The sequence below is a fragment of the Colossoma macropomum genome, unplaced genomic scaffold (genome assembly GCF_904425465.1).
Source record: "Colossoma macropomum unplaced genomic scaffold, Colossoma_macropomum, whole genome shotgun sequence".
Taxonomy (NCBI): Eukaryota; Metazoa; Chordata; class Actinopteri; order Characiformes; family Serrasalmidae; genus Colossoma; species Colossoma macropomum.
In genome coordinates this window covers 5,226,354-5,249,578 of record NW_023494790.1, presented here as the reverse complement: position 1 = coordinate 5,249,578, position 23,225 = coordinate 5,226,354, and the positions used below count along the sequence as shown (strand labels likewise).

At 38.1% G+C, this 23,225-nt stretch overlaps 1 protein-coding gene across 1 annotated transcript in view; it reads left to right on the top strand.

The window, feature by feature from the left end:
* The window catches only part of LOC118808800 (cadherin-related family member 1), a 44,467-nt gene that overhangs the window by 11,086 nt on the left and 10,156 nt on the right, over positions 1-23,225 (top strand). Inside the window, exons 4-15 of the mRNA XM_036571677.1 lie at positions 831-976; positions 1,101-1,151; positions 2,133-2,222; positions 2,481-2,567; positions 4,983-5,099; positions 7,245-7,388; positions 9,198-9,276; positions 10,052-10,152; positions 10,244-10,447; positions 13,873-14,025; positions 14,178-14,342; positions 16,909-16,976. Of these exons, the coding sequence (XP_036427570.1) occupies positions 831-976; positions 1,101-1,151; positions 2,133-2,222; positions 2,481-2,567; positions 4,983-5,099; positions 7,245-7,388; positions 9,198-9,276; positions 10,052-10,152; positions 10,244-10,447; positions 13,873-14,025; positions 14,178-14,342; positions 16,909-16,976 (1,405 nt within the window). The remainder of the gene's footprint in view (positions 1-830; positions 977-1,100; positions 1,152-2,132; positions 2,223-2,480; positions 2,568-4,982; positions 5,100-7,244; positions 7,389-9,197; positions 9,277-10,051; positions 10,153-10,243; positions 10,448-13,872; positions 14,026-14,177; positions 14,343-16,908; positions 16,977-23,225) is intronic.

The window sequence follows — 23,225 nt, the reverse complement described above, 5'->3', positions numbered from 1 at the left end:
AAGCGTGTTAGATGTGCATGTTGAACTTTAGAGGGTGGGAGATCTCCAGAGTTAGGATTGGATACCTCTGGTCTACAGCAGCTGCTATTTTCCTTGTGTTTTACTCTCCATAGTGCTTAAATTTCATTTCAAACCACTAAAACTTTCTCTGGAGGACCAAGCCTCTGGACCCCGTACAAGAGGTCGGTTTCTGCATATCTGTATACAGTTAAATTGTTAGCAATTGCAATTAAAAATTAAAAATTTAGTAGTGAAATTTTTAGCATTGTGATTATATATTTTACCATGTCTGCTGCTAAATGTAGAACACATTGAGTAATATATGATCGCTTTCCAAAAATAAAACACGTATCTCCATTTAAATAGATTTTTATTTTTCTGCATAATTTGAGTGCACCAGCTGTCCTTCACATTATGTAAATATTTCATGAAAAATGGACCAATAGAGATGCTCCAAAATCACTTGTGTAATCATTAAAACCTCTTTACATTAACTTGCATTTAAACATTTTTGCCTTTGCCTTTTCTTGCAAAGTTATCATTTTGGACTTATAGAGCTCTTTGATCTGAAAGAATTGATTTGGCCCCTGAACAGGAAGTGTGGCCAACATTGTGGCCTGATCCAAAAAAAATAATTCTAGAACTGCCACTGACTAGCAAGTGAGCTATGAGGGAGGAATCTCTTATGAAGTAGACAGAGAATGTATTAAGTACAATCTCTGTTTTTTAGAGTTTTTTTGGGATACTATGAAATTTCTATAGTAAAACTTAGTGGTCAGTACTGTTATCATTTCTCTGATGATGTTATCCTCATACTTTTCCCACCACAGGAGCTCAGGTATACACTCTGAATGGTACTGACCCTGAGGGAGACAGCGTCAGGTATGGCCTGACCTTCGAAAAAGGTTCTAAAGAGTACTTCCGGGTTGACCCTAAATCCGGCAGGGTCACTCTGATCTCAGAGCTGGACCGAGAGGTGAGTTTCATCTGCAGTAGTGCTGCAGTAATTTACAATATGTACAATCATATCTGGCATGTCTGTAAAACAAAGTCTGTGCAGGTTTCTGGAAGAGTTAACTGATGTCTTGCTTCTTATTTAGGTAGAGGATGAAATAGCCGTGCTTGTCAGCATCACTGATGGCAGGAATAAGGTAATACGGCTGGACATGCTTGCTCACTTCCTTTTGAAGGATTTTTAGAAGTAAAATTGTTTCTAATTTAGAAGATTAGTGATGCACTGTGGTGAAAAACTCAGGCTGAAACCGAAACCAACATTTAGGACACGGATCAAATAAACACAATGAATGAAACAACGCAGAGCAAACTTTTAGTTATGGACAAAATCGATATTTTACATCAGTTCAAACCTCACAAACAGTTCAGATTGACTCCTACACTGTTCATTTTTACAGTGTAGCTCAGAATTGTGCAAAAGTTTGGGCGCCCCTGGTGAAATGACGTGTTGTTGATTTTCTGAGTGTTACTAAGTTACACGTCCTCTACAGAGAGCACACTTCTGTACATTTTAATGTACAATCACTGTTTTTTTGCTGAATTTAACATTAAAAAATAGAACATAAAATGTGTCGAAAGTTACGGCACATTTTATATTTAATTTTTTTCCCAATATGTTAAACTCAGCATATAAAAAGGAAAAAAATAGCATTTTAGGAGCATTACTTAGACCATTTAAAGTTTTCTGTTCTTAAAATCTTAGAAATTATTTAATATTTTCACACTTCTAACAGTGAACTGGCATATCTTAACATATTTTAGCAGAACTGTATGATGTGCCTTATGATTGCAATTAACAATTGACTATAAAGTGACATGTTCATTGATTAAGCATAAAAAGACACAGACACAGTCACTTTACTTAAGTGGCTGTAAGTGTAAATGGCTAAAGCGCCTTTCTACGGTAAATAAAATAAACCTTTAACTTGTCATGGTTTGTGCCGTTACTGTCGTGCTGTATCTGTAAAATCTTAAGAAACTTTGAACTGTGCTTTTACGGGTAGCTGTGCATCTAACACTAATTTCAAAATGTACAGAAATGTTCTGCAAACTTTAACACCAAAGTTTGCATGACAGATGTTTGGACTGTAGTTTGTTTTATGCTTCTGTTTTCTCAGGTGGTCGAGAAAGGAAGAGTGTTTGTCACAGACGCTAACGATGAAAAGCCTGAGTTTCTAAACCTGCCCTTCATCGTCAGTGTCCCTGAGGTCAGTAACAGATTACTGATGGCTTCGTGCTGCACTCCTGCCACTTCTCTCTCTGTTATCTGGCTGTTATTGAATGGTGCTGAATGTTGTCCTTCATTTTCTGGTGTTCTGAAATACGGCATCATGTTGTGCCTTGCAAATGAAACAGATGGCGCCGGTGGTTATGAAGCAGTTTACTCCCCCATGTAAAGATGCAGTGTAATGTAATTATCGATGTGTCATGCTGATGACATTGTGTTTGTTTGTGTTTTGTTGAAGGATGCTGAAGCAGGGAGCAGCATTTTTAAAGTTCAGGCTGTGGATAAAGACCTGGGCTCTGGGGGGAGCGTCACATACTTCTTACAGGTGTGATCCTCAGTCATTAAATCTAGAAATAGAGCTCATCAAAACAGCCAGTGATCTCAAGGAGTGAAAACAAGTGAGGACTGAAGCTCTTTAACCCTTAGAGGTCTTGAGGTCTTATTGTTATTTTGCTATATTATTTTAACTATTTAAGGATGTTTTTCCACTGCATATGCAAAACAAACAGTGCTGCCCACATACTTCTAGTTCGTTCCTCACCTGCTCGAGAACCAGCTGGAAACTTCATAATAACCACAAATTACATATATTTCGGCTAATTAGCTACCTTGCTTGCTAGTTAGCTTAACTTTTTTACCCCTACCCCTTGTCTTTGAGTGTCACCCTAACCCCTTGGAACTGAGTTACAAGGGGTAGTGGTTGAAATCTTGCCCTATGAAATGGGACCCTCAAAAAAAACAAAAAAACAAACAAAAAAAAACATTGAGTAGCTTCTAGCAGTGCTCTGTAGGCAACACTGCCCGTCTACAGTGATAGCAGAGGAGGGTAAAGTTCAGCTCCTCACTGCTGGGCTTTAGCTACATTTAGGGAATCATATGCTTTCAAAGAGGGGGCAATTATTTATTATCACCCACCACTAATTCTTCAGTGATATGAAGCTGAAGTCAGATATTCACCAGCTTCTTGTTCAAATTTTCCCGTTCCACCTTAAATGGTGCAGCAGTTACATTCTGGTACTTCATGCATCAGAACTGCTGGACTATTTAAGGTGGAACAGGAAAGTTAGCTAGCTAGCTACCGACATTAGCATGCTATTAGCGATTTTTTTATGCTTGTTATGAAGAAAACGACCATAATACACTGAAACAACATTAAACTAAGATAATACAGTGATTATTGTGATTTGTTAGCGGATAAATTCTCACATTTGTGGGTTTCTTTGGTCTCTTGTTCAGCCATCTTGCCGTTTTTCTTTTTTTCTCATATCACTCTGTTTGGAGTCTCTGAAAAACCTCTTTTTGGAGGGACATGTAGCCCTAACACTTTGCCCTACCCCTCTATCTCAATAAAAATTGGGACACCCTACCCGTAGACGTGAATTCGCAAAACAGAGGAGTAACAACATTTTATGTTGTCTGCTGTTTTATAAAAGCAATAAGCCACCTGAGGCCATGTGTTACAGTGATTTTATCACAGGTGAGGGGACTTTACTTCACATCGTGCCTAATAACACCCTTAACCCTTAAAAAAATCACTGTAACGCACTGTATCACTGTATTGCTTCAATGACTTTTCATCAAATCCAAATTATAAAATAGTTCCTCTTCGAGTTTAGAATCTGCACTTTCAGCAGAACCTCCCCCTTGTTTCAATGAGCTACACTCTTAAAAAAAATAGTTCTTCAAGGGTTCTTAGTAAAGGCAATGGTTCTATATTAAACTTAGAGCACTTAAAGAACCACTTGAATGCTTAAATTGTTCATTGTATGGTCAAATAGTTCTAGTTCCAGTTGTTCCAGGGTTCTTTAAAGACCTTATTAAAAATCTAATTCTATATAGCACCAAAAATTGTTGTACTATTGTTACAAGTCAAAGAACCCCTTTTCAGTACCACATAGAACCCGTTTTTGTTAAACGTGTATAATTAATATGAAATTACAACGTGCTTTTGTTACCACCGATGACAGCTGTGACCTCATGTTGACGTTTCTCTCCTTCAGACAGCTCTTTCAACAATGCCAAATCCATATTTACTCCACAACCTTTGTTATCTGCCCAGCCTCGGTAATGCAGGCAGAAAGCAGCTGAGTATTAGAGTGGGCAGCATTACGTTCACCCTTTCACACACAGAGTGCGCTCAGAGCCTAATGTCATTGCAGAGAGCCATCAGGAAATGTGCTGCTACTTTGCTGGATTAAATTTCAATTACATTTGACCAAGGTATTGAGAGCTTAGTCTGGCTTAGGCCTAGCACTGGCTGCAAGCACACATTTGTTACAGCCGTTCATGTGGCTGAAGTGAATAAGAGCATCTGGGCATCTGATTGGTGCATTTAGTTTTACATGTAATGGAAATTTCTGAAGACTGAACTAAATATCCCTGCAGATTTCTTTGAAAAACTGAAAGTGAGTCTCCTGAAAAGAATGGAAGCTGCAATAAACACAGAGTGGACACACTAAATACTGAAACTGATATTAAATTTAGTCATTGAATCTTCTGTGTAATTTTATGTTACATTTATGTTCTCTGCTTTTTTTTTATCAAAGAAAGAGACAAAAGTCCATTTTAAGTGTAGATTTCCAACTAGGTTGGCCAACACTGAATTTGATTATACTGCAAAATGTCACAATAGATCCATCTATAGAACAGTGGATACTAGATGGAAAGTAGATAACTAATCGTTTAAAATGAAAACTGTTGAATGGTAAATATATTTATTGATTTGCTGTTCTTCTTCCAGACCACTCCCAATACCAAGTTCACCATTGATGGCCATAGCGGAGTCCTTCGCATCAAACCTGGAGAATATCTCGACTACGAGACCTCCAAAACGCATTTTGTCACTGTGGTTGCTAAGGTAAGCGGCATACTCAATAACGTTAATCTAGATTGACATTACTCAGGGGTCAAAGGTTACACCATACTCCGATCTACACCTCATCAAAAATCAAAAAGAGGTAAAGGCGGCCTGCATTGGCTGGTCATCTGTCTGAGTGAGAGGTCAAAGAATCATTAGGTTGTTAATTACCGACAAATTTTCTATATACAGTACAGAGCAAAAGTCAGAAAACACAATTATTTAATTTCCAGTCAAATTGGGCTTCAAGTTCATTTTTCAGATGTTTTCTTTATTTGATTTGAGTCCTGAACTCAACATCATAGAAAGTGTGAGACCAAATGAATGGTGAGAACCAGAAAATGCGACCAACTTCGAAGACTGAACTTTGGTGTGGATAAATATCCCTGCAGATTTCTTTGAAAAACTGAAACTGAGTCTCCTGAAAAGAATGGAAGCTGCAATAAACACAAAGTGGACACACTAAATACTGAAACTGATATTAAATTTAGTCATTGAGCCTTCTGTGTAATTTTATGTTAAATTTATGTTCTCTGCTCAAAGAAAGAGACAAAAGTCTATTGTAAGTTTAGATTTTCAAGTAGGTTGGTCAACAATGAATTTGATTGTATTGCAAAATGTCACAAAAGATCCATCTATAGAACAGTGGATACTAGATGGAAAATAGATAACTAATAATTTAAAATGAAAGCTGTTGAATGGTAGATTTATTTATTGATTTGCTGTTCTTCCTCCAGACCACTCCCAAAATAGCAAAGAACTTTTTCTTTTCATCATCTATGGTACATAATAACATTAAAAGATTCAGAGAATCTGGAGAAATCTCTGTACACAAAAGACAAGACCGATGGTCAATATTGGATGCCCGTGATCTTTTGGCCCTGCAAGGTAGCGCTGCATTAAAAACCGACATGATTCTGTAGTGGAAATCACTGCATGGCCTCAGAAACACTTCTGAAAACCGCTGTCTGTGAAAACAGTTTGTCGCTGCATCCACAAATGTAAGTTAAAACTCTAAAACATCAAGAAGAAATCATATATGAACAGGATCCAGAAACACTGCCGCTTTCTCTGGGCCCGAGCTCATTTAAAATGGACTGAGGTGAAGTGGAAAAGTGTCCTGTGGTCCAACGAATCAACATTTGAAATTCTTTTTGAAAATCGTGGACACTGTGTCCTCCGGGCTAAAGACCACTCAGCTTGTTATCAGTGCACAGTTCATATAGGGTTACAATAATGCACATGGCATGGGTGACGTGCACATCTGTGCACATCTGACACCATTAATGCTGAATGATGTTTTGCCAAAGCTTGTATATATGCTGCCATCCAGATGACGTCTTTTTCAGGGAAGGCAACACAATGCCAAATCACATTCTGCATGTATTACAACAGCATGGCATCATAGTGAAAAGAGTCCGGGTGCTAAACTGACCTGCATGCGGTCCAGACCTGTCACCACTGAAAACATTTGAAACATTACGAATGAAAAATATGACAACAGAGACCCCGAACTGACGCAGCGGAAATCCTATGTTAAGCAAGAACAGGAAAACATTGCACTTTCAAAACTACAGCAATTGGTCTCCTCAGTTCCCAAACGCTTACAGAGTGTTGTTTAAAGAAGAGGTGATGTAACACAGTGGTAAACAGGCCCCCGTCCCAACTTTTTTGGAACTTGTTGTTGGCAACAAATTCAAAATGAGCATATATTTTTCAAAAAACAATATAATTTCTAAGTTTCAACATTTGATATGTTGTTTTTGTAGTATTTTCCTTTAAAAATATGGTTTATATGATTTGCGTATCATTGCATCCTATTTTCATTTACATTCTGCACAGAAATGGGGTTGTATTTATTTTATTCCACAGGAGTCATTAGACATTTTAAGCTTGTCAAAACTGAGGAATAAACCTAAAATGATGTACACTTAGTTATTAGAACAGGTTTAATCTCTGTAGTTGTGTCTGGTGAACTGAGAACAAACCTTATCCTTTTACAACCATCATATCATGTACTATATTTCTTGACCAGTAGCTGATTTTTACCACTCCTGCTTCAATGTGTTATAGTTCATATAAGATAACTTTCACTATAAGCTGATTTTCACAAAAATCTGATTCATTTCTGTAACCTGTGTCCAGGATGGTGGTGGCAAATATAATGGAAAACATCAAGTAATGACCTCTTCAGCCACCATAACCATCAACGTCCTCGATGCCCAGGATGCTCCTCCTACTTTTGTAGGAACGCCATATTTTGGATATGTCTACGAAGTCTCAGTCCCTGTATGTATGAAGTTATATATATACATTTATATATTTATATATACACATTAATGGGAAAATGCATGTCAAACATATTTGCATCAACTGTCATGCATGGATATACAGTTATAATGTAGTCAGTATTACATAAGGCATTATTCGGAGTTATTTGGAAGCCAGTAGAAGCTCCTATGCATGTGTGCTTCAATTAATTTCAATTTTATTTATATAGTACTATTTACAGTAAACACTGTCTTTTAGAAAGTCACTGTAAGATCTGACTGTACTGTGGAATCTATCATTTTAACAGGGCTGCACAATATAATGTTTATTAATCATTACTGTAGCATCAGCCTATTTATATTACAGCAGTCTGCAATGTGTAAATGAGCCCTCAAGCCAGTGTTTTTACTTTTTGGTGTGAGCATTCTGACCAATCACAGTTCTAGATGAGTTTCTGTGTGTTTCAATGAATCAAAGTAATGTAATCCAAATAAAGGAAATTATTTTGGTAAAATGAATGCAGACAAGTATTTACCCGAGTAACACTGAGGGCCTGGGATGATAAGAAATTTTGAAAAATTGATAAATCTGCAAAGATTCTTGATAAATATCTATTTTTTCTATTATTTGAACATGTCAAAAGTAAACAAATGACTTGCACATAAAAAGGGCCGAAGTAAAAATTCAGAGCTGAGATATCAAAAGTTTTTCTTTATTTGTCGGACATGTTGCTCAAGTTTTTTTTTTCTTTTTTTTTTTTGGATACCTCAGCTTTGAAATGCTTAACATTGTGGCTTTTGCTATGTTTAATTGATTTTTGACCTATGCACCCAAATTTAAAGTTCTTCATAGAAGCCACTGCATTTTAGGTGCAGTTTGAAGATTCCTATTTATAGATTCCACCATTTTCAGCCTTGTGTGTTTCACAGTCATATATTCTGTGTATCTTGGATAGTTTCCATTTGCAACAAAGCCATAAGGCCTCTTCACACCTCATCAGAGCTTCACTGGCCAAAAAAAAGTGTAAAAAGTGTAAAAAAAAAAATGTTTTGAAAAACATTAACATTAATTAAATATTATCTTTCGTATCAGAGTTCATGGTTGCTTTTACAGTTTGTTCGCTTGTAATACTTTGTGCTGAAGTGAAGCAGAGCCTCTCAAACTCCATCACACACACAGATACACAGAGCTTCGGCTCCTGTGTGTTAGTGGAGCTCAGGGTCCACGTCTTTGACACACGCTGGTGAAAAGAAAAATGAAAACCGTTGCTGTTATGACTCAGCTACTTATTCCTGCATTGTCAGTGTTAAATATAAAAGCACATTAGACTTGATGTGAAAGTTTCAGTGCGTTAAACCTGTAAAAATCGACCCAATGTGAAAAGACTTAAACAATATTAAACAATATTAAACAATACACCCGTTAAGCTTGAAATATACTGTTTTTCACTTTGACTTGTGACATTCACTGATGTGTATATACATCAGAACTGGAGTTTCAGATCATGGATCAAAGCTCAGAACACAAAATGGGAAAAATAAGACGAATGTATAGATTTCATAGCCATTATCGATAATGATCGATTAGTCAATAAGTGGTCCCAGCCCTAGTAACATTATTGGCTTATCAGTCAGTTTTTAATATACATCGCAAGGCACTGAAATTGTAATAAGCAGCTATATAATTGTAACACTACGACTTTAGTCATATTGTTCGGACCTGATTTATGAGGTGATAGATTATCAGAGACGTATTGTACACAAAAAGTGATTGTATGCCATCGGTGTTTCGCTGACTGACCTTTGTTTTGGACATTTATGTGTTCAGGGGTCAGAGATCTTCACCGTTTTTGCCAAGGACGGAGATCAAGGCAACCCCAACGCTATTCAGTACTCTATTGTTAATGGTAAGCAGTATATTTGCTTTTCTCCCTGCTTGTATAGGAGGAGCACAATGTGCTCATAGACTGCTGACTTCCGTACAGTGCTGTGCAAAAGTATTAGCCCCCTCCTGGTTGTCTTTCTTTTTGCACATCTGGCACGCTAAATAGTTTCAGATCCTTATGTAAAATGTAATGAGAGTCAAAAAGAACGTGAAGAAAGCCAGAACATAGTTTTTAAATGATCATTTCACTTGTTGAAGGGAAAAAAGTTATCCAACACCAACTCATCTGAGATGAACAAGGCCAATAGTTGCTTAGATGTTCATCAGAGTTCTTTTGTGACTTTCTGGATGAGTTATCGATGCAGTCCTGGAAGAGTTTTAGTAGGCTGACCACTTCACCACTGTTCCAAGTTCTCCATTTGGAGATAACTTCTCTCCCTGCGTTTTACTCGAGTCCCAGAAAGTTAGTAACTCTTTCCGGACTGATAGATTTCAATAACTTTATTTCCAGTCTCTTCTTGAATTTTGAGAAATAGTGTGCTGCTTGGTTGGATTGACTGACTGTCTTTGTCTTATATTAAATTTTATTTGAGCATCTCAAACAATTAAAGGGTACAAATATGGAAAATAAAAGAAATTAAGAGAGGGCAAATACTTTTTCACAGTGCTGTACATTGACTTTTATCTTCAGGTTTTTGTACTGAATCACTTATGTGGTGTTGTTCGTTCTACACGTATGCGTAATTGTGGATAAGGATAAATTTGAGCCACTGAGGTTTTTTTTATTATTATTATAGGCAGCGATGGCTCCTTCAGCATCAACAGCTCAAGTGGCTGCATCACCTTGACAACATATCCCATCCAACTGAAAAATGAGTTGTATGAACTTCAAGTCAAGGTACTTTCATACAGTTCTTAAGCAGAGTAGTTGTAAATATGACGGTATATTACTGGTAACATTGATAATCTCTTCCTTGTCTTAAAACAAGGCCTCAGAAGTTGGGCCAGAAAACCAGTTGCTTGACTACACCATCACCATGGTGACTATTCGCGTGGTGGACCTCAACAACCACCCACCAACATTTTATGGTGAGAATGGGCCACAGAACAGGTTTGAACTGACCATGTATGAGCACCCGCCCGAAGGGGAAATCCTCCGAGGCCTGAAGATTACGGTCAATGACTCTGACCAGGTCAGTGCTTAGAAACTTTATCGAATTTACACCACATGTATGTCTTTTTCGACACTTAGTGCTGACAACTGAAAGCTGGAGCCAGTTTGTTTTATGAAACAGTGCATTCTGGTCACCACTAACTTTTTGTAAGCTATTCCACTAACCCGATCACACTGAACCTTTCGCTACCAATCCATTCAGAACCTTTTGTTTTGTCTCCTTTAACTACGGCACAAGCAAGTTGGCCAAAGTAACATGGATCAGTGGAATTGAAGCTTTCTGTGTTCTACATTGTTTTCTATTACTATATAAAATAAGCTCTATGCTGTCTTTATTGTTGGATGCACTGGGATAGTTTCTTAGTGACCATGCACACAGATTCAGAAAGCATTTAGGATCGGTATACAGTTATTATTGATTTATTAGCTTTTACACTTATTTGCATTATTAGAATGTGTTCCTACATAGTAAATATATGCAGCAAAAGCACTAAGAGAACATGTTATCATGCAGATTAAGGGCAAGAATTGTGACTTTTTTGCATCAGCCTTCAAAAGTGTAACCACCTTCTGCTGCCCCCTAGTGGTTGCTCTGCTGGTGGAATGGAAATTATATATAAAACATTTTCCCTGTAAATATGTTATCACATTAACTAGAGCACTGTTCTCTCTCTGTATGAGAAATGTTGCGACTCTGTGGTGAGCTGCTAGTGAGCAATGAGGGGTGAAGTGGGGGGGTGAGACCCTCCTGCTGTGAAATCTGTTCACACCTCTCCACAAAGATGGCAATGCTGAGATAAAAGAGACAACTGCAGCTTTCTTTATATCAAACAATCTGTACAACTGACAACTGCCTTCACAAATGCTGACTTGCTTGCTCACCTATGATGAAAATCCAGTTCACTTCTGGTTTTGTAAATCGGTGACACTTTATTTTGAGTCATATTTTAGATGAAACAAACACTCAACGGACTCTCAGTAGCATGTCAAAAACATATGAGGGTTATAGTTAGGGCCAGGGCGAGGGTTAGGATTAGGTTTTGGGTTGAGTTTAAGGTTAGGGTTAGGATTAGGGCCAGGGTGAGGGTCAGGATTAGGTTTTTGGGTTGAGGTCAGGGTCAGGTTTTGGGTGAGTTGTTGATGTGTTACCTGAATCATACACATTTCAATATTAATATCCAGAGCTCAAAAGTAGATTTGGGACATTTAGCATTATTTAATTTATTAATCTATTGTGGAAATTGTGCTTTGTTTCATTCCAAAGGACATCATTTCATCTGTATTATGACGGATCAATCGATACTTTGAGTCCGACTGAGCAATAGTGAGCTAGAAAACATTGACTTTACTCCCATTTTACTTCCAAATGAATGCTGGGACAGTGATCCAGTTATTCATGTATGCACATGACAAAGATTACCGATATGTTCTTAATTCCAAAATCAAGAATGAAAAGTGTTCAGAAGCCACGTGATCATCCACAAGAGAAAACCCAGCAAGCCTGGCTGAGCATCAGCTGTGCAAACTCACACACTCCATAACTAGAAGACTTAAAGCTGTCATCCAAAATAAGAATATACAACACAGTACTGACCTAAATAAACACTGGACACTGACCTACATGAAGGAAGGAGACACTAATGTTTGTCCTGCTAATGTTTCAGTACTTTTACTTGCCTTGTTTTCAGTTAATTACTGGGATCGTTTTCAGTTTCAGTTTGTAAACATGGTTATTTTTGCTAGTTATAACTTTTCAGATGGATACAAATGAATACATGATAAATTTGTCTTGGAAAGTAATAAACAAACAGAAAATACAGGAGTAAACTTCAGACACCAAACGTGTCTCGGATGATCGACTACATTTGCAGTTTGGTGAAAATTGTTAGCGTTGTTGTTGTTGTTGTTGTTGTTAAACTGTTACTTTAATGCATTATGGAGAGCAAACTGTGTGTATTAAATATATTTTTTTAACAAATAGAATACGTCTGCAGCTCACTGTGCTGGCAAGGCAGAAGCTGTTTCAGGATTCTTAGAAGGGTCTTCAATGGCTTGCCAGTTATGCACACCTGCAAAACCCAGATTTTTAATGGAAAACATGAGCTCTGACTGTAATAACTGAAGTAAACATGCCAAAATGTGCAGAATCTCTGAAAATCATTTAACTAAAGGATGTGGGTTGTTTTCCAAATCAGGTCAGATCATGACCATTTAGGAGTTTTTTATATTGTAGAAAAGTCTGTTAATAACAAAAAAACTACTGCTGTCTTTTACATAAAACCAATTAGCATCAAAACACATTTATCTCAGCTTCCTGTGATGAATGTAAGGATCCTCAACAGTGGAAAAACAGTTAATTATCACAGAATAGCATCAGTCTAGACAGCGATACATTTCACATAGACAGAGGACATGCTGTACTGTATACGCTGTCTGGTTGGTCTTATGTAACATAATGAACATTTCCCCATGTATTTAATCTGTCTTTATGCATGGAACAGCCAAAATATGTATAAAAGCGCAACTCAGCATTGCATAAGATCTGATATAAGCTGCTGTCAGCTGTTATCCTTTGATTTTGGAAACGTTTCAATGTTAGTCTCAGAAATTTGGATGTATTTTTATCCTGAGAATGACCACAGATTTAACCGTACATGGTGCAGTATGTTAATTATCTCCACAAAATAACCCAAATTCCTAGGAATAAAACTTAATTTATAATATTCTGATATTAGGATCAAGATTGTTGTGCTCAACTCATGCATTATGCTTTGGATTAAGTGCTTTAAACCAGCTTTTGCCAGCTTATTTGTATAGTTTGATGCTTTTACATATGCTCTAATGCTTTTACTTTGTCTGGGCAACATAGCTGTGAGGCACTATTACTTCAAAGGGGAATTTCATCAATTTTCCAAATTTTCAGCATAATTCAATCATTAAGATGTATGAAAAGTCATTCAGAGTGGTTTGGTGTGAAATACTCAGTTCTACAGAAATGTATTTATTTAACAACTCAGAATTGTTCACAGTGGTGGTGATAGGAACCAGACGTCTGAAGTGTTTAATGTCTCTATAGGCTCCCTCACAGAAAGTTACTACATATTCCTATATGCACGTTCATTGGTGGTTTTCAATAGTAAATGAAATGGCTATGATTGTATTTTAGACATCGTGATTTCTTGTTAGACTGTGCACAACAAGAATTTGCCACCCAATTCGAAACATAGTGAAATATCCCTTTTCTACTCTGTGGTGTTGTATGGATTGAAATTTTAGAATCTGCACAGAGTGTCTCCATTCCTGTCAATGATTTAGAGAAGTGAGAGATAATTGTGTAAAATATAGATAACTATATATAAAATGAAAAAGTACAGCATGATTGTGTTATCAATAATGATAACTGTAGCTGGTCTAGATTAACGTTTCTTTTCTTCTTTCCATCAGGGGGCAAATGCTAAGTTCAGACTGAGGCTGGTGGGACCTGGTCGAGTTCTTCGTGTGGTCCCTCAAACAGTGCTTAATGAAGCCCAAGTCACCGTTATAGTAGAGAACTCAACTGCCATCGACTATGAAAAATACACATTTTTATCATTCAAGGTATGAAAAGAAAATGGCACTTTAGATTGGAATTGGTCTATTCGCTATTGCCAATAGTGACTGTTTTAGATTTAGATGTGTGTAATAAAAAGAAAAACAAGCTTTTTGTAGAGCCAGAGGTTCTCTTCAATGATATTTCCCATATTTTCCAGCTGTTAGCTGTTGAAATTGACACGCCGGAGCGTTTCAGCGCCACAGCAGACATCATAATCCACCTCCTGGACACCAATGATAACACCCCCAAGTTTTCCACTGACTTTTACATCGCCAGGATCCCTGAGAACTCACCTGGAGGCTCCAATGTCGTATCTGTCACTGTGAGTGCGGCAGGGTTCAGTTCTTATTCCACCTGTGATTGTGTTACAGCATGATAAACACTAGCGTTTCAGTGCATGAGCCAGTTTCACAGACCCAGGTTAAAGGGCCAGTGATTTTTCAAAATTTCTGTATAATTCAGTGATTAAGATGTAAATAAAATCATTCAAAGTACAACCCCATTTCTAAAAAGGTTGGGATGCTGTGCAAAATGTAAATAAAAACAAAATGCAATGAATTTATTTAATTGAAAATAGTACAAACACCATATCAAATGTTGAAACTGAGAAATTATATATATATATATATATATATATATATATTATTTTTTTAAATATATGCCCGTTTTGAATTTGATGCCAACAATACGTTCCAAAAAAGTTGGGCCGGGAGCAACAAAAGGCTGGTAAAGTTCTAGCATGGGTGATGTGCACATCTGTGAAGGCACCATTAATGCTGAACGATATATACATGTTTTGGCAACATATGCTGCCATCCAGACGACGTCTTTTTCAGGGAAGGCCTTGATTATTTCAGCAAGACAATGCCAAACCACATTCTGCATTTATTACAACAGCATTGCTCCGTATAACAAGAGTCTGGGTGCTAAACTGACCTGCCTGCAGTCCAGACCTGTCATCACTGACAACATGTGGCACATTATGAAATGAAAAATACAACAAAGGAGACCTCAAAACTCTTGAGCCACTGAAATCCTACATGAAACAAGAACAGGAAAACATTTCTCTTTTAAAACTACAGTAATTGGTCTCCTCAGTTCCCAAACACTTACAGAGTAAAAGAAGAGGTGATGAAACACAGTGGTAAACGTGCCCCCGTCCCAAAATGGGCATATATTTTTCAAAAAACAATAAAATTTCTCAGTTTCAACATTTGATATGTTGTCTTTGTAGTATTTTCCTTTAAAAATATGGTTTACATGATTTGTACGAATGACCACTGCATCCTATTTTTATTTACATTCTGCACACCATCCCAACTTTTTTTGGAAATGGATTGTAGTTTGATGTAAAATGCTCTGTTCTAGATAAACTTATTTGTTTTGGAAGTTTTCACAGTGGTGGTGATAGGAACCAGACATCTGAAGAGTTTATTGTCTCTAAAAGCTCTTTCACAGAAAGATCTTACTTGAAATGGTTATGAATTCCCTGCTTGATGTCTGAAACATGATTTGAATCTCAGTTGACTCGCTTCACCCTGTGTAGTGCACAATGTAGATCATGACATAATGACTTTTAAACCCATAGAAAACCTTTTGGGATTCATTCACAGGCTGCCGGACTCCTTATTTAACATTTAGTGCACTATTTGGGTGTAGAAACCATAGTTTAATGACTTCTATAGCATAATATATAAGAAACAGGGAGTGATTTGAGATTCAGCTATTATTCTATGATAGTTTTGAGCCTAAAATACATTTTTAAAAATATTTTTAAAATTCATAGTGAATAGGTACAAGAAAGGCACTATGAGGCGAAAAGTGCCCAGAGAAAACATCATTTTTCAGATCTAGTATTATTTTACACTTATCAACAGTAGATATAAAACACTGCACAAAAGACTTATAGAAGATCTGTCTGAAGGAGCCACACGTTCAGGACAGAATCGCCAGGAGAGGCACATTTACAGTAAAATATCACCAAATATCTACTAATTTAGGAAATGTCTGCTGACTTATCCTTCCATAACATACAGTGCGTTACTGAAATGCAGCTAGTGAGATGAGATGAAATTAACCTTTTTAGCCAACTGTATCTGAACACATCGGAATTGGACCTCCGCTTTTAACCCATCCGTGCAGTGAAATACCACATACACACTAGTGAACACACACACACTAGGGGGCAGTGAGCAGCCCTATCCACGGCGCCCGGGGAGCAGTTGGGGGTTAGGTGCCTCGCTCAAGGGCACTTCAGTCACGTACTGTCAGCTGAGGGGATCGAACCGGCGACCTTCCGGTCACAAGGCTGTTTCCCTAACCTCCCTAACGACTGCCCCCATACAAAGTACAAAGTGATGCATGCAAACCCTCCTGTGTTAATAGAGTTAGCCCTTTATAAGTGGAACCAGTGCAGCAGCTTACTCGGAGTTTAGCCTTACTTTGTTTTTTGCCACCTACCAATCATAGAATCATGTACAAAACAGGGGGTTTTGTGGGACATGAATAGTTGGTGGGCCTAGGCTAATCCCCACGGCCCCCGACTCCTTTATGGTCTATGAAAACCACTGTGGGCTGTGAGCTGTGTTTGAACAAAAGGGCTATAATCGAGGATTGTATCATAGCAATATTCAGTGTGCTGCAGCTGGGCTTCAACCTGCACTACTGTGGATGGTTTGAAGGGTCAAACCAGGAAAACGGGCAAGCGTTTAATAATTTGTCACATTATAAACATGCAACAAAGTTTGACAGCCCTAAATATTGTACATATATGGTTTCCCAGACATAATTATATATCTGTGTATAGATCCAGATAGATAAATATAGATATATATTTCTCTGAGTGTTCTATTGTGGGGTCTATGTTTAGCGGATTCTTTTATTTTCAGGCCACAGATCCGGACTCAGGCCTGTGGGGAGATGTGAAGTACTCCATCTATGGCTCAGGAGCTGATCTGTGAGTAGAGCTAAAATGACCTCCTTGCTAATATTAATAATCACAGCTTCATGAAATTAAGTGATTGACTCAGCCTGCGACCGTCTCCCAGCCAGCGACCCAGACTAAATCACACTGAACCAGTAATAGCTTATGCAATATTATTATCTCCCAAGCTGTGATTCATGTACTTAGGAAGGAAAACAGATAGTCTAGTGACAGCGGCATCTGATCTTTATGTAACAGCACACATGCTGCACAGAGTGATCGATAAACACTAGATTAGTACCACAAAACCTGTTCGGTTTAAGGAATATTTGGATTTTTCAACAGTGAAAGCTACTGGCATACTTACACTAGTCCGTTTGTGTGGTTGTATGTACTGAAAACAATCGCAGTTGATTATATGACCATTTCTAACCTCTCTTTATACCTCAGAGTTAAACGGCCATGCTGTTAAGACTGATATATGTAAATGACCTCTGTTTTCTGACTCCTAAGTAAAATCTGTTTTTCTTAAGAGCGATGCCATTGAAGAACAACATCTGGTTCCCTAAATAACCTTGCAGTGCTTTAACCCTTGTGTGGTGTTCAGGTCTGTGGGACCCATTTTCAATGTTTAACAAAAGAAAAAATGATGCAATTTATTATTATTTCAACCCCTTTGCTCATTTTCTGTGAAGAACATATAAAATAACCCATTTTCAGTGTATTCACTCTGTTCACCCCCCACACATTTATATTACACATGTGGTGTTGGGCTGAACCCGCGGGGAATAAAAGTGTGGAGGTGCTGTGTCCTTCACTCTGTTCTCCTCCTACATGGCCTGCTGTTAGTGTGTGTGTGTGTGTGTGTCTGTGTGTGTATGTGTTTGTATATGTGTGTCTGTGTGTGTGAGGGTGGACAGCATGGACAGGCTGCTGACTGGCTACAGCTGCTAAAGGAGAACCCTACCCTGGACACGTGATATTTTTAAATATCTGGTATTTTTACATAAATTGTTATTGTATTGATACTGTATTGATTTAAAAAACAATAATGTGGTGGGTTCACCAGACCACATCAACACCACACAAGGGTTAAGTCACTTTTGTAAATGAGAATAATGGGTGACATTTTTAAAGTTTAAAGAACCTCCAGATTATTGAAAGATTCTATACCAATTACATTTTTTTTCCTAGAACCAAAAGTCCAGACTAAGAATAATTTAAGAATCTTTGCTTTGAAATTAGCTTTCATTCATGATTTTGGATTAAATGTGGGTGGGAATATAGACTCATAAGAGTGTGAAACCTCTAAACCACTCCAACATTTTGTGAAGGTGAAGCTCAAAGTAGGGGGCGATGGAGCGCTCGTCAGCATTATTTGACAGGCCTGCTGTTAGTGTAAGGATGTAATGTAAGACAGCATTGGTAAAAAAAAAACTCTAAGCATGTAGATGTGAAAACTCTAATTAAGCATGTGTTCCACCTGTGTGTGGAGAACATATTACACATGAGAAATTTAAACCTTGCCTTTGCAGGGAAAAACAGTTCTGTTAGTTAACAATAGCGATTCACTAACAGGCTTGCTTTGCTATTGTTATCAATTGTAGAGCATGAACTAGAGGACCGTAGGGGGTTTAGAGGAGACATACGCTTGTTTGTGGCGGATTTTGCAGCGGCATCCAGAACAAAAGACTAACAAGTTGTCTCCAGATGTTTATTGTCATTATGCATCGATGTCTGCTCCTGCAGGACTAATTCATTCTACTATGTTGGCATATTTGCTGTGTTCTGGAGGCTGTGCTGATCACTGAATGTGTATCAGATTCTGAGATGAGTTGCCCAACGTTGTATGTTTACATTTGCAGCATTAAATGTATCCTAGCTTATACTAATAGGTGAGTCCAAACTACCCTTGAGTTAAGATACTGCCTTAATCAAAATTCAGTGGTGACGCCTAGAAAGAAAACACATAAATACAGAATACAGACATAACATCGCAATGCAATACAAGACATTAGCACTGAGATCTTCTACAAGTAATCTTTTGCCAATGATCCTAACACTGTGCTGTTGGCGGTCCTATCAATGTACTGGTACTTTTCAATGGGCTTTTTTGTTTTACATCTCTGTATGATTTTTTTTAAGCCATTAATCATTTATAAATTGATTTTGAACAAGTTGAACAAAAAATAAACACCTATATGAAATATTCAAATGTTGAAGTTCAACATATTATTGCGTACATGTTGGCCACTTTATTATTGCTGTTTTTTCAGTGGGCAGTGTGGCACAGTACAGTTACTAATCGAACCCAGAAATATCCACCCTACTCGAGCACCTGTGTCTGTTTCTCATCCCAGAATTGTTAAAGTAGGTGCCGATAAAAGTGAACACACAGCAATAGAGGAGCATCAAACTCTGGTTTAGCTTTTACTTGGCATTTGATTTCATGTTGAGAGTCGCAAAAAGGCTGACCAGCTAGTGTCGCTTTTTAATGGCGGTGGTCTGACGATTGTGTTTGACTGTCATGACGATTGCAAGTCAGGTACAGTACGGTTCACTTAGCAGTGGAAATGACTGCAAAATGTGTGATCATGGGTTTGTAACCATATCGTGCTGGCAAGTGGAAAAAATGCCTCTACAGGCTGTAGTTCCTGTATTGATGCACATTCTGTGGTCAGTTTGGTCAGTTTCTCACTACAGAGCAGCTGTTGTCTGGATATTTTTGGATGGTGGTCCACTCTCGACCTAGCAGTGTCATTGACATGTGTAAAAACTCCAGCAACACCGCTGTGTCTGATACACTCATATGATCACCACACACACTACTATGTCAGTGTCACTGCTGTGCTGAAAATGGACCACCACCAAAATAATATCTGGACAACAGCTGTGCTGTGGTCAGAAACTGACTAATGATGAATGAGGTGGAGGGGGGCTGATAAATTGTGTAGCCGCAGGTGAACCACAGGCTGTTATTGTACACCTACCTAGTGGAGCTATGAGGGAGATCTTTCTAATAAAGTGGCCAGTGAGTGGAAGACCAAGGTAGTTGTTTCTAATAAAGAGGCCACTAAGTGGACATTTCTAATGAAGTGGCTAGTGAGTGGACGTACAAGGTAGGTGTTTCTAGTAAAGTGGCCAGTGAGTGGAAGACCAAGGTAGTTGTTTCTAATAAAGAGGCCACTAAGTGGACGTTTCTAATGAAGTGGCTAGTGAGTGGACGTACAAGGTAGGTGTTTCTAGTAAAGTGGCCAGTGAGTGGAAGACCAAGGTAGTTGTTTCTAATAAAGAGGCCACTAAGTGGACGTTTCTAATGAAGTGGCTAGTGAGTGGAAGTACAAGGTAGTTGTTTTTTAATCAAGTAGCCAGTGAGTACAAGTTCAAGGTAGGTGTTTGTAATACAGAGGCCACTAAGTGGTCATACAAGGTAGTTGTTTCTAATAAAGAGGCCACTAAGTGGATGTACAGTGTAGGTGTTTCTAATAAAGTGGCCAGTGAGTGGAAGACCAAGCTAGTTGTTTCTAATAAAGAGGCCACTAAGTGGACGTTTCTAATAAAGGGGCTAGTGAGTGGACGTACAAGGTAGGTGTTTCTAGTAAAGTGGCCACTAAGTGGACGTACAAGGTAGTTGTTTCTAATAAAGTGGCCAGTGAATAGAAATTCAAGGTAGGTGTTTCTAATAAAGCAGATGGAAAACATGTCAACAAATATTGTCACATGTCACACATGAGCCTGCAGAGAGTGAACTGGCCTGCCATTATGGTGACAAGCAGCCATGTGGATGTTTGGAGTTGAAAGCCACCTGGTTAAGAGGATGATGGGATATGTTTTGGAGGGCGGGGCTGGGCTGGGCTGGGCTGGCCTCTTTAAAAGGAGAAGACTCTCTGGATGGTTCATCTCCTGCACAAACGGTTTACTTGGAGACTGGAGCAAAGACACTAGCTAATCGCCTAATTGGATTGGAAGAGTAAAAATAGACTCTCCAGGCTCCTTTTGTGAGTCAGAGCCCAATTAGCATGCGACGTGACAGCTGGAGATAGGAAGACAGCCATGCTGACAAGAGCACGAAGTGCACAGTAAATGCAAAAACCTGTTAATGTATGCCTCGCTCCCACCCTGGCACGGAAGGCGCATTGGAAATGTGCGAAAGCTCTCAAGTTTAATGCAGACTTGTTAATTTTCACCAGCTGAGCGCTGATGGTACAACGGCGAGAAAACAGATTGAGGCGCAGGCCTGTCTGAAATGAAATGGAAAATTTCATTGTTATCACAGGGTTTGAGACCCATCTAGGGCCTTAATGGCACATAATGCTTAAGATTACTCAGCTCCTGAATAGTTGGCAGGATTTACATTATAGTATCTCTGGTCAGCACAAAGCATGATGGCTGTAGATGCAATTGTGTTGTAATGCTGGGGTCATGCTGCCAGCAAAGACTGGTCACTGTGCTATTCTAACATGCATATCTTGGTCATCACATATCAGCATATTTGATCACACATTCCTGCTGTTTGTTGAATGTCAGTCATTGATTATCGTGTGAATTGTTTATCCTGGGTGGTGTCCTACACTCAAGGCTCAGTCTATAACAGATAACCAGCTCCTGGGCTACATATAAAAACAGCAATTTGTATATGTAAAATAATTTTGACCAGGGTTCAGAATAAAAAAAAATAATTAAAAATTAGATATTTCATATAATAAATGTATATAATATTTTTAAAGGACCCGTATCGTAGAAAAAACAAATTTTCCTCGCTTTTTTGAATAAAAAGTGTTTGTATCAGTGTAATTTGTAATAGTAATATGTAAACATTGTTAAAGTTTCAAACCATACAGTTCACAACGGTCCACATATGGAAACTAAACTGTGAAAACAGCCCATATTGATTTCGTGATATCACAAAAACAAACATACATACATATGTCCACTTATTCAGACTACAGCAGTTTAGCCCCGCCCATTCACATTGAAGTTCCAAAGAGTATTTCAGCTCTGATTGGTTTTTAAATGAGGCACAACCAATCAGAACAGAGTATTTGCATGTGTTAGTCTTAAAGACACAGTAACAAAAACAGCAACAAAACGTTGGAAAATGGTCATGGAAAAGTAAATGATGACCATTTTTGGTACATAAAACTACACAAATGTTGTAAGTGGGACCTCATGGGGAAAAAGTAAAATACAAGAAAAATTTAGGATATGGGCGCTTTCCATTCTTGTGTTTCAAAGAGTGGAGTATTTCATTTTAGGGGGCTTGGTCTCAGGTTGGGGGGGCCAGCTAGGAAGGATTTTATACCAGAGAAATTACTGTAGTGAAACTGACAACAACCTACTGTCCTTCAGTTTCCTTAATCAGAGAGGAAAACATAATGAAATATTAAACGCAACACACAAGCGCTGGCATTGCATTTAACTGTTAGTGCTATAACAGCTGACATCATAACAAAGCAGGTAAATGCTAATTAACCTTTTTTCTACAATATACACTCCTGGGCAAAAAGCCAGAGCCAAGCCCAAAATATGATGGTTTTTACTGATGGTTTTGGGCTGATCAGAGTCCAGATTTAAACCCTATAAAGACTATTTGGTCTCACAATAAAAACAAACTAGCTTGGCAATGTTTTTTGACTGTTTGAAGCCATCAATGCTGTGGAATGAGTGGAAAAATTTGTTGTTAAGACTATTGAAAGCATCACATTTTGCAATTTTGGGCTTGGCCCTTTTTTGCACAGGAGTGTAGCTTCCACTAGCTCAGAGGTCGACAACCCAAATGTTAAGAAAAGCCATTTTGTCCTTTCAACAAAATTCATCCACTTTGGGAGCCACAACATTTTATGTCCATTTATTTAAGTAACGTTTTACCATCTTGGTTGTAAATGTGTCTCAGTATGTGCTAATGTCCTGGTATAGGCTAAAAAAATATAATATAAACAAAAACACAGACTAACTTTGCTCTGCTTTGAGCTTTAACTCAGCTATAGCTGTTTTCTCACATCTCCAGCAGGAAACTTTTTCTCAAAAGTAGAGCAGTTTCTTGTGAAATATCACTTGATGTTCAACTTTTTATGACACTGAAGTCGCTTCTCATTCGCCAGCTTTGTGTTGGAATTCTCCCGTTCCACCTTAAATGGTGCCTGAGGTGCCAGTATGTAACTGCTGCACCATTTAAGGTGGAACAGGAAAAATCGAACAAGAAGCTGGCAAAAGAGAAGCTGAATTCAGCTTTGCAACTTTTTTAGTGTTTGACCGTTTCTCATTGAATCAGTGAATCAGCAG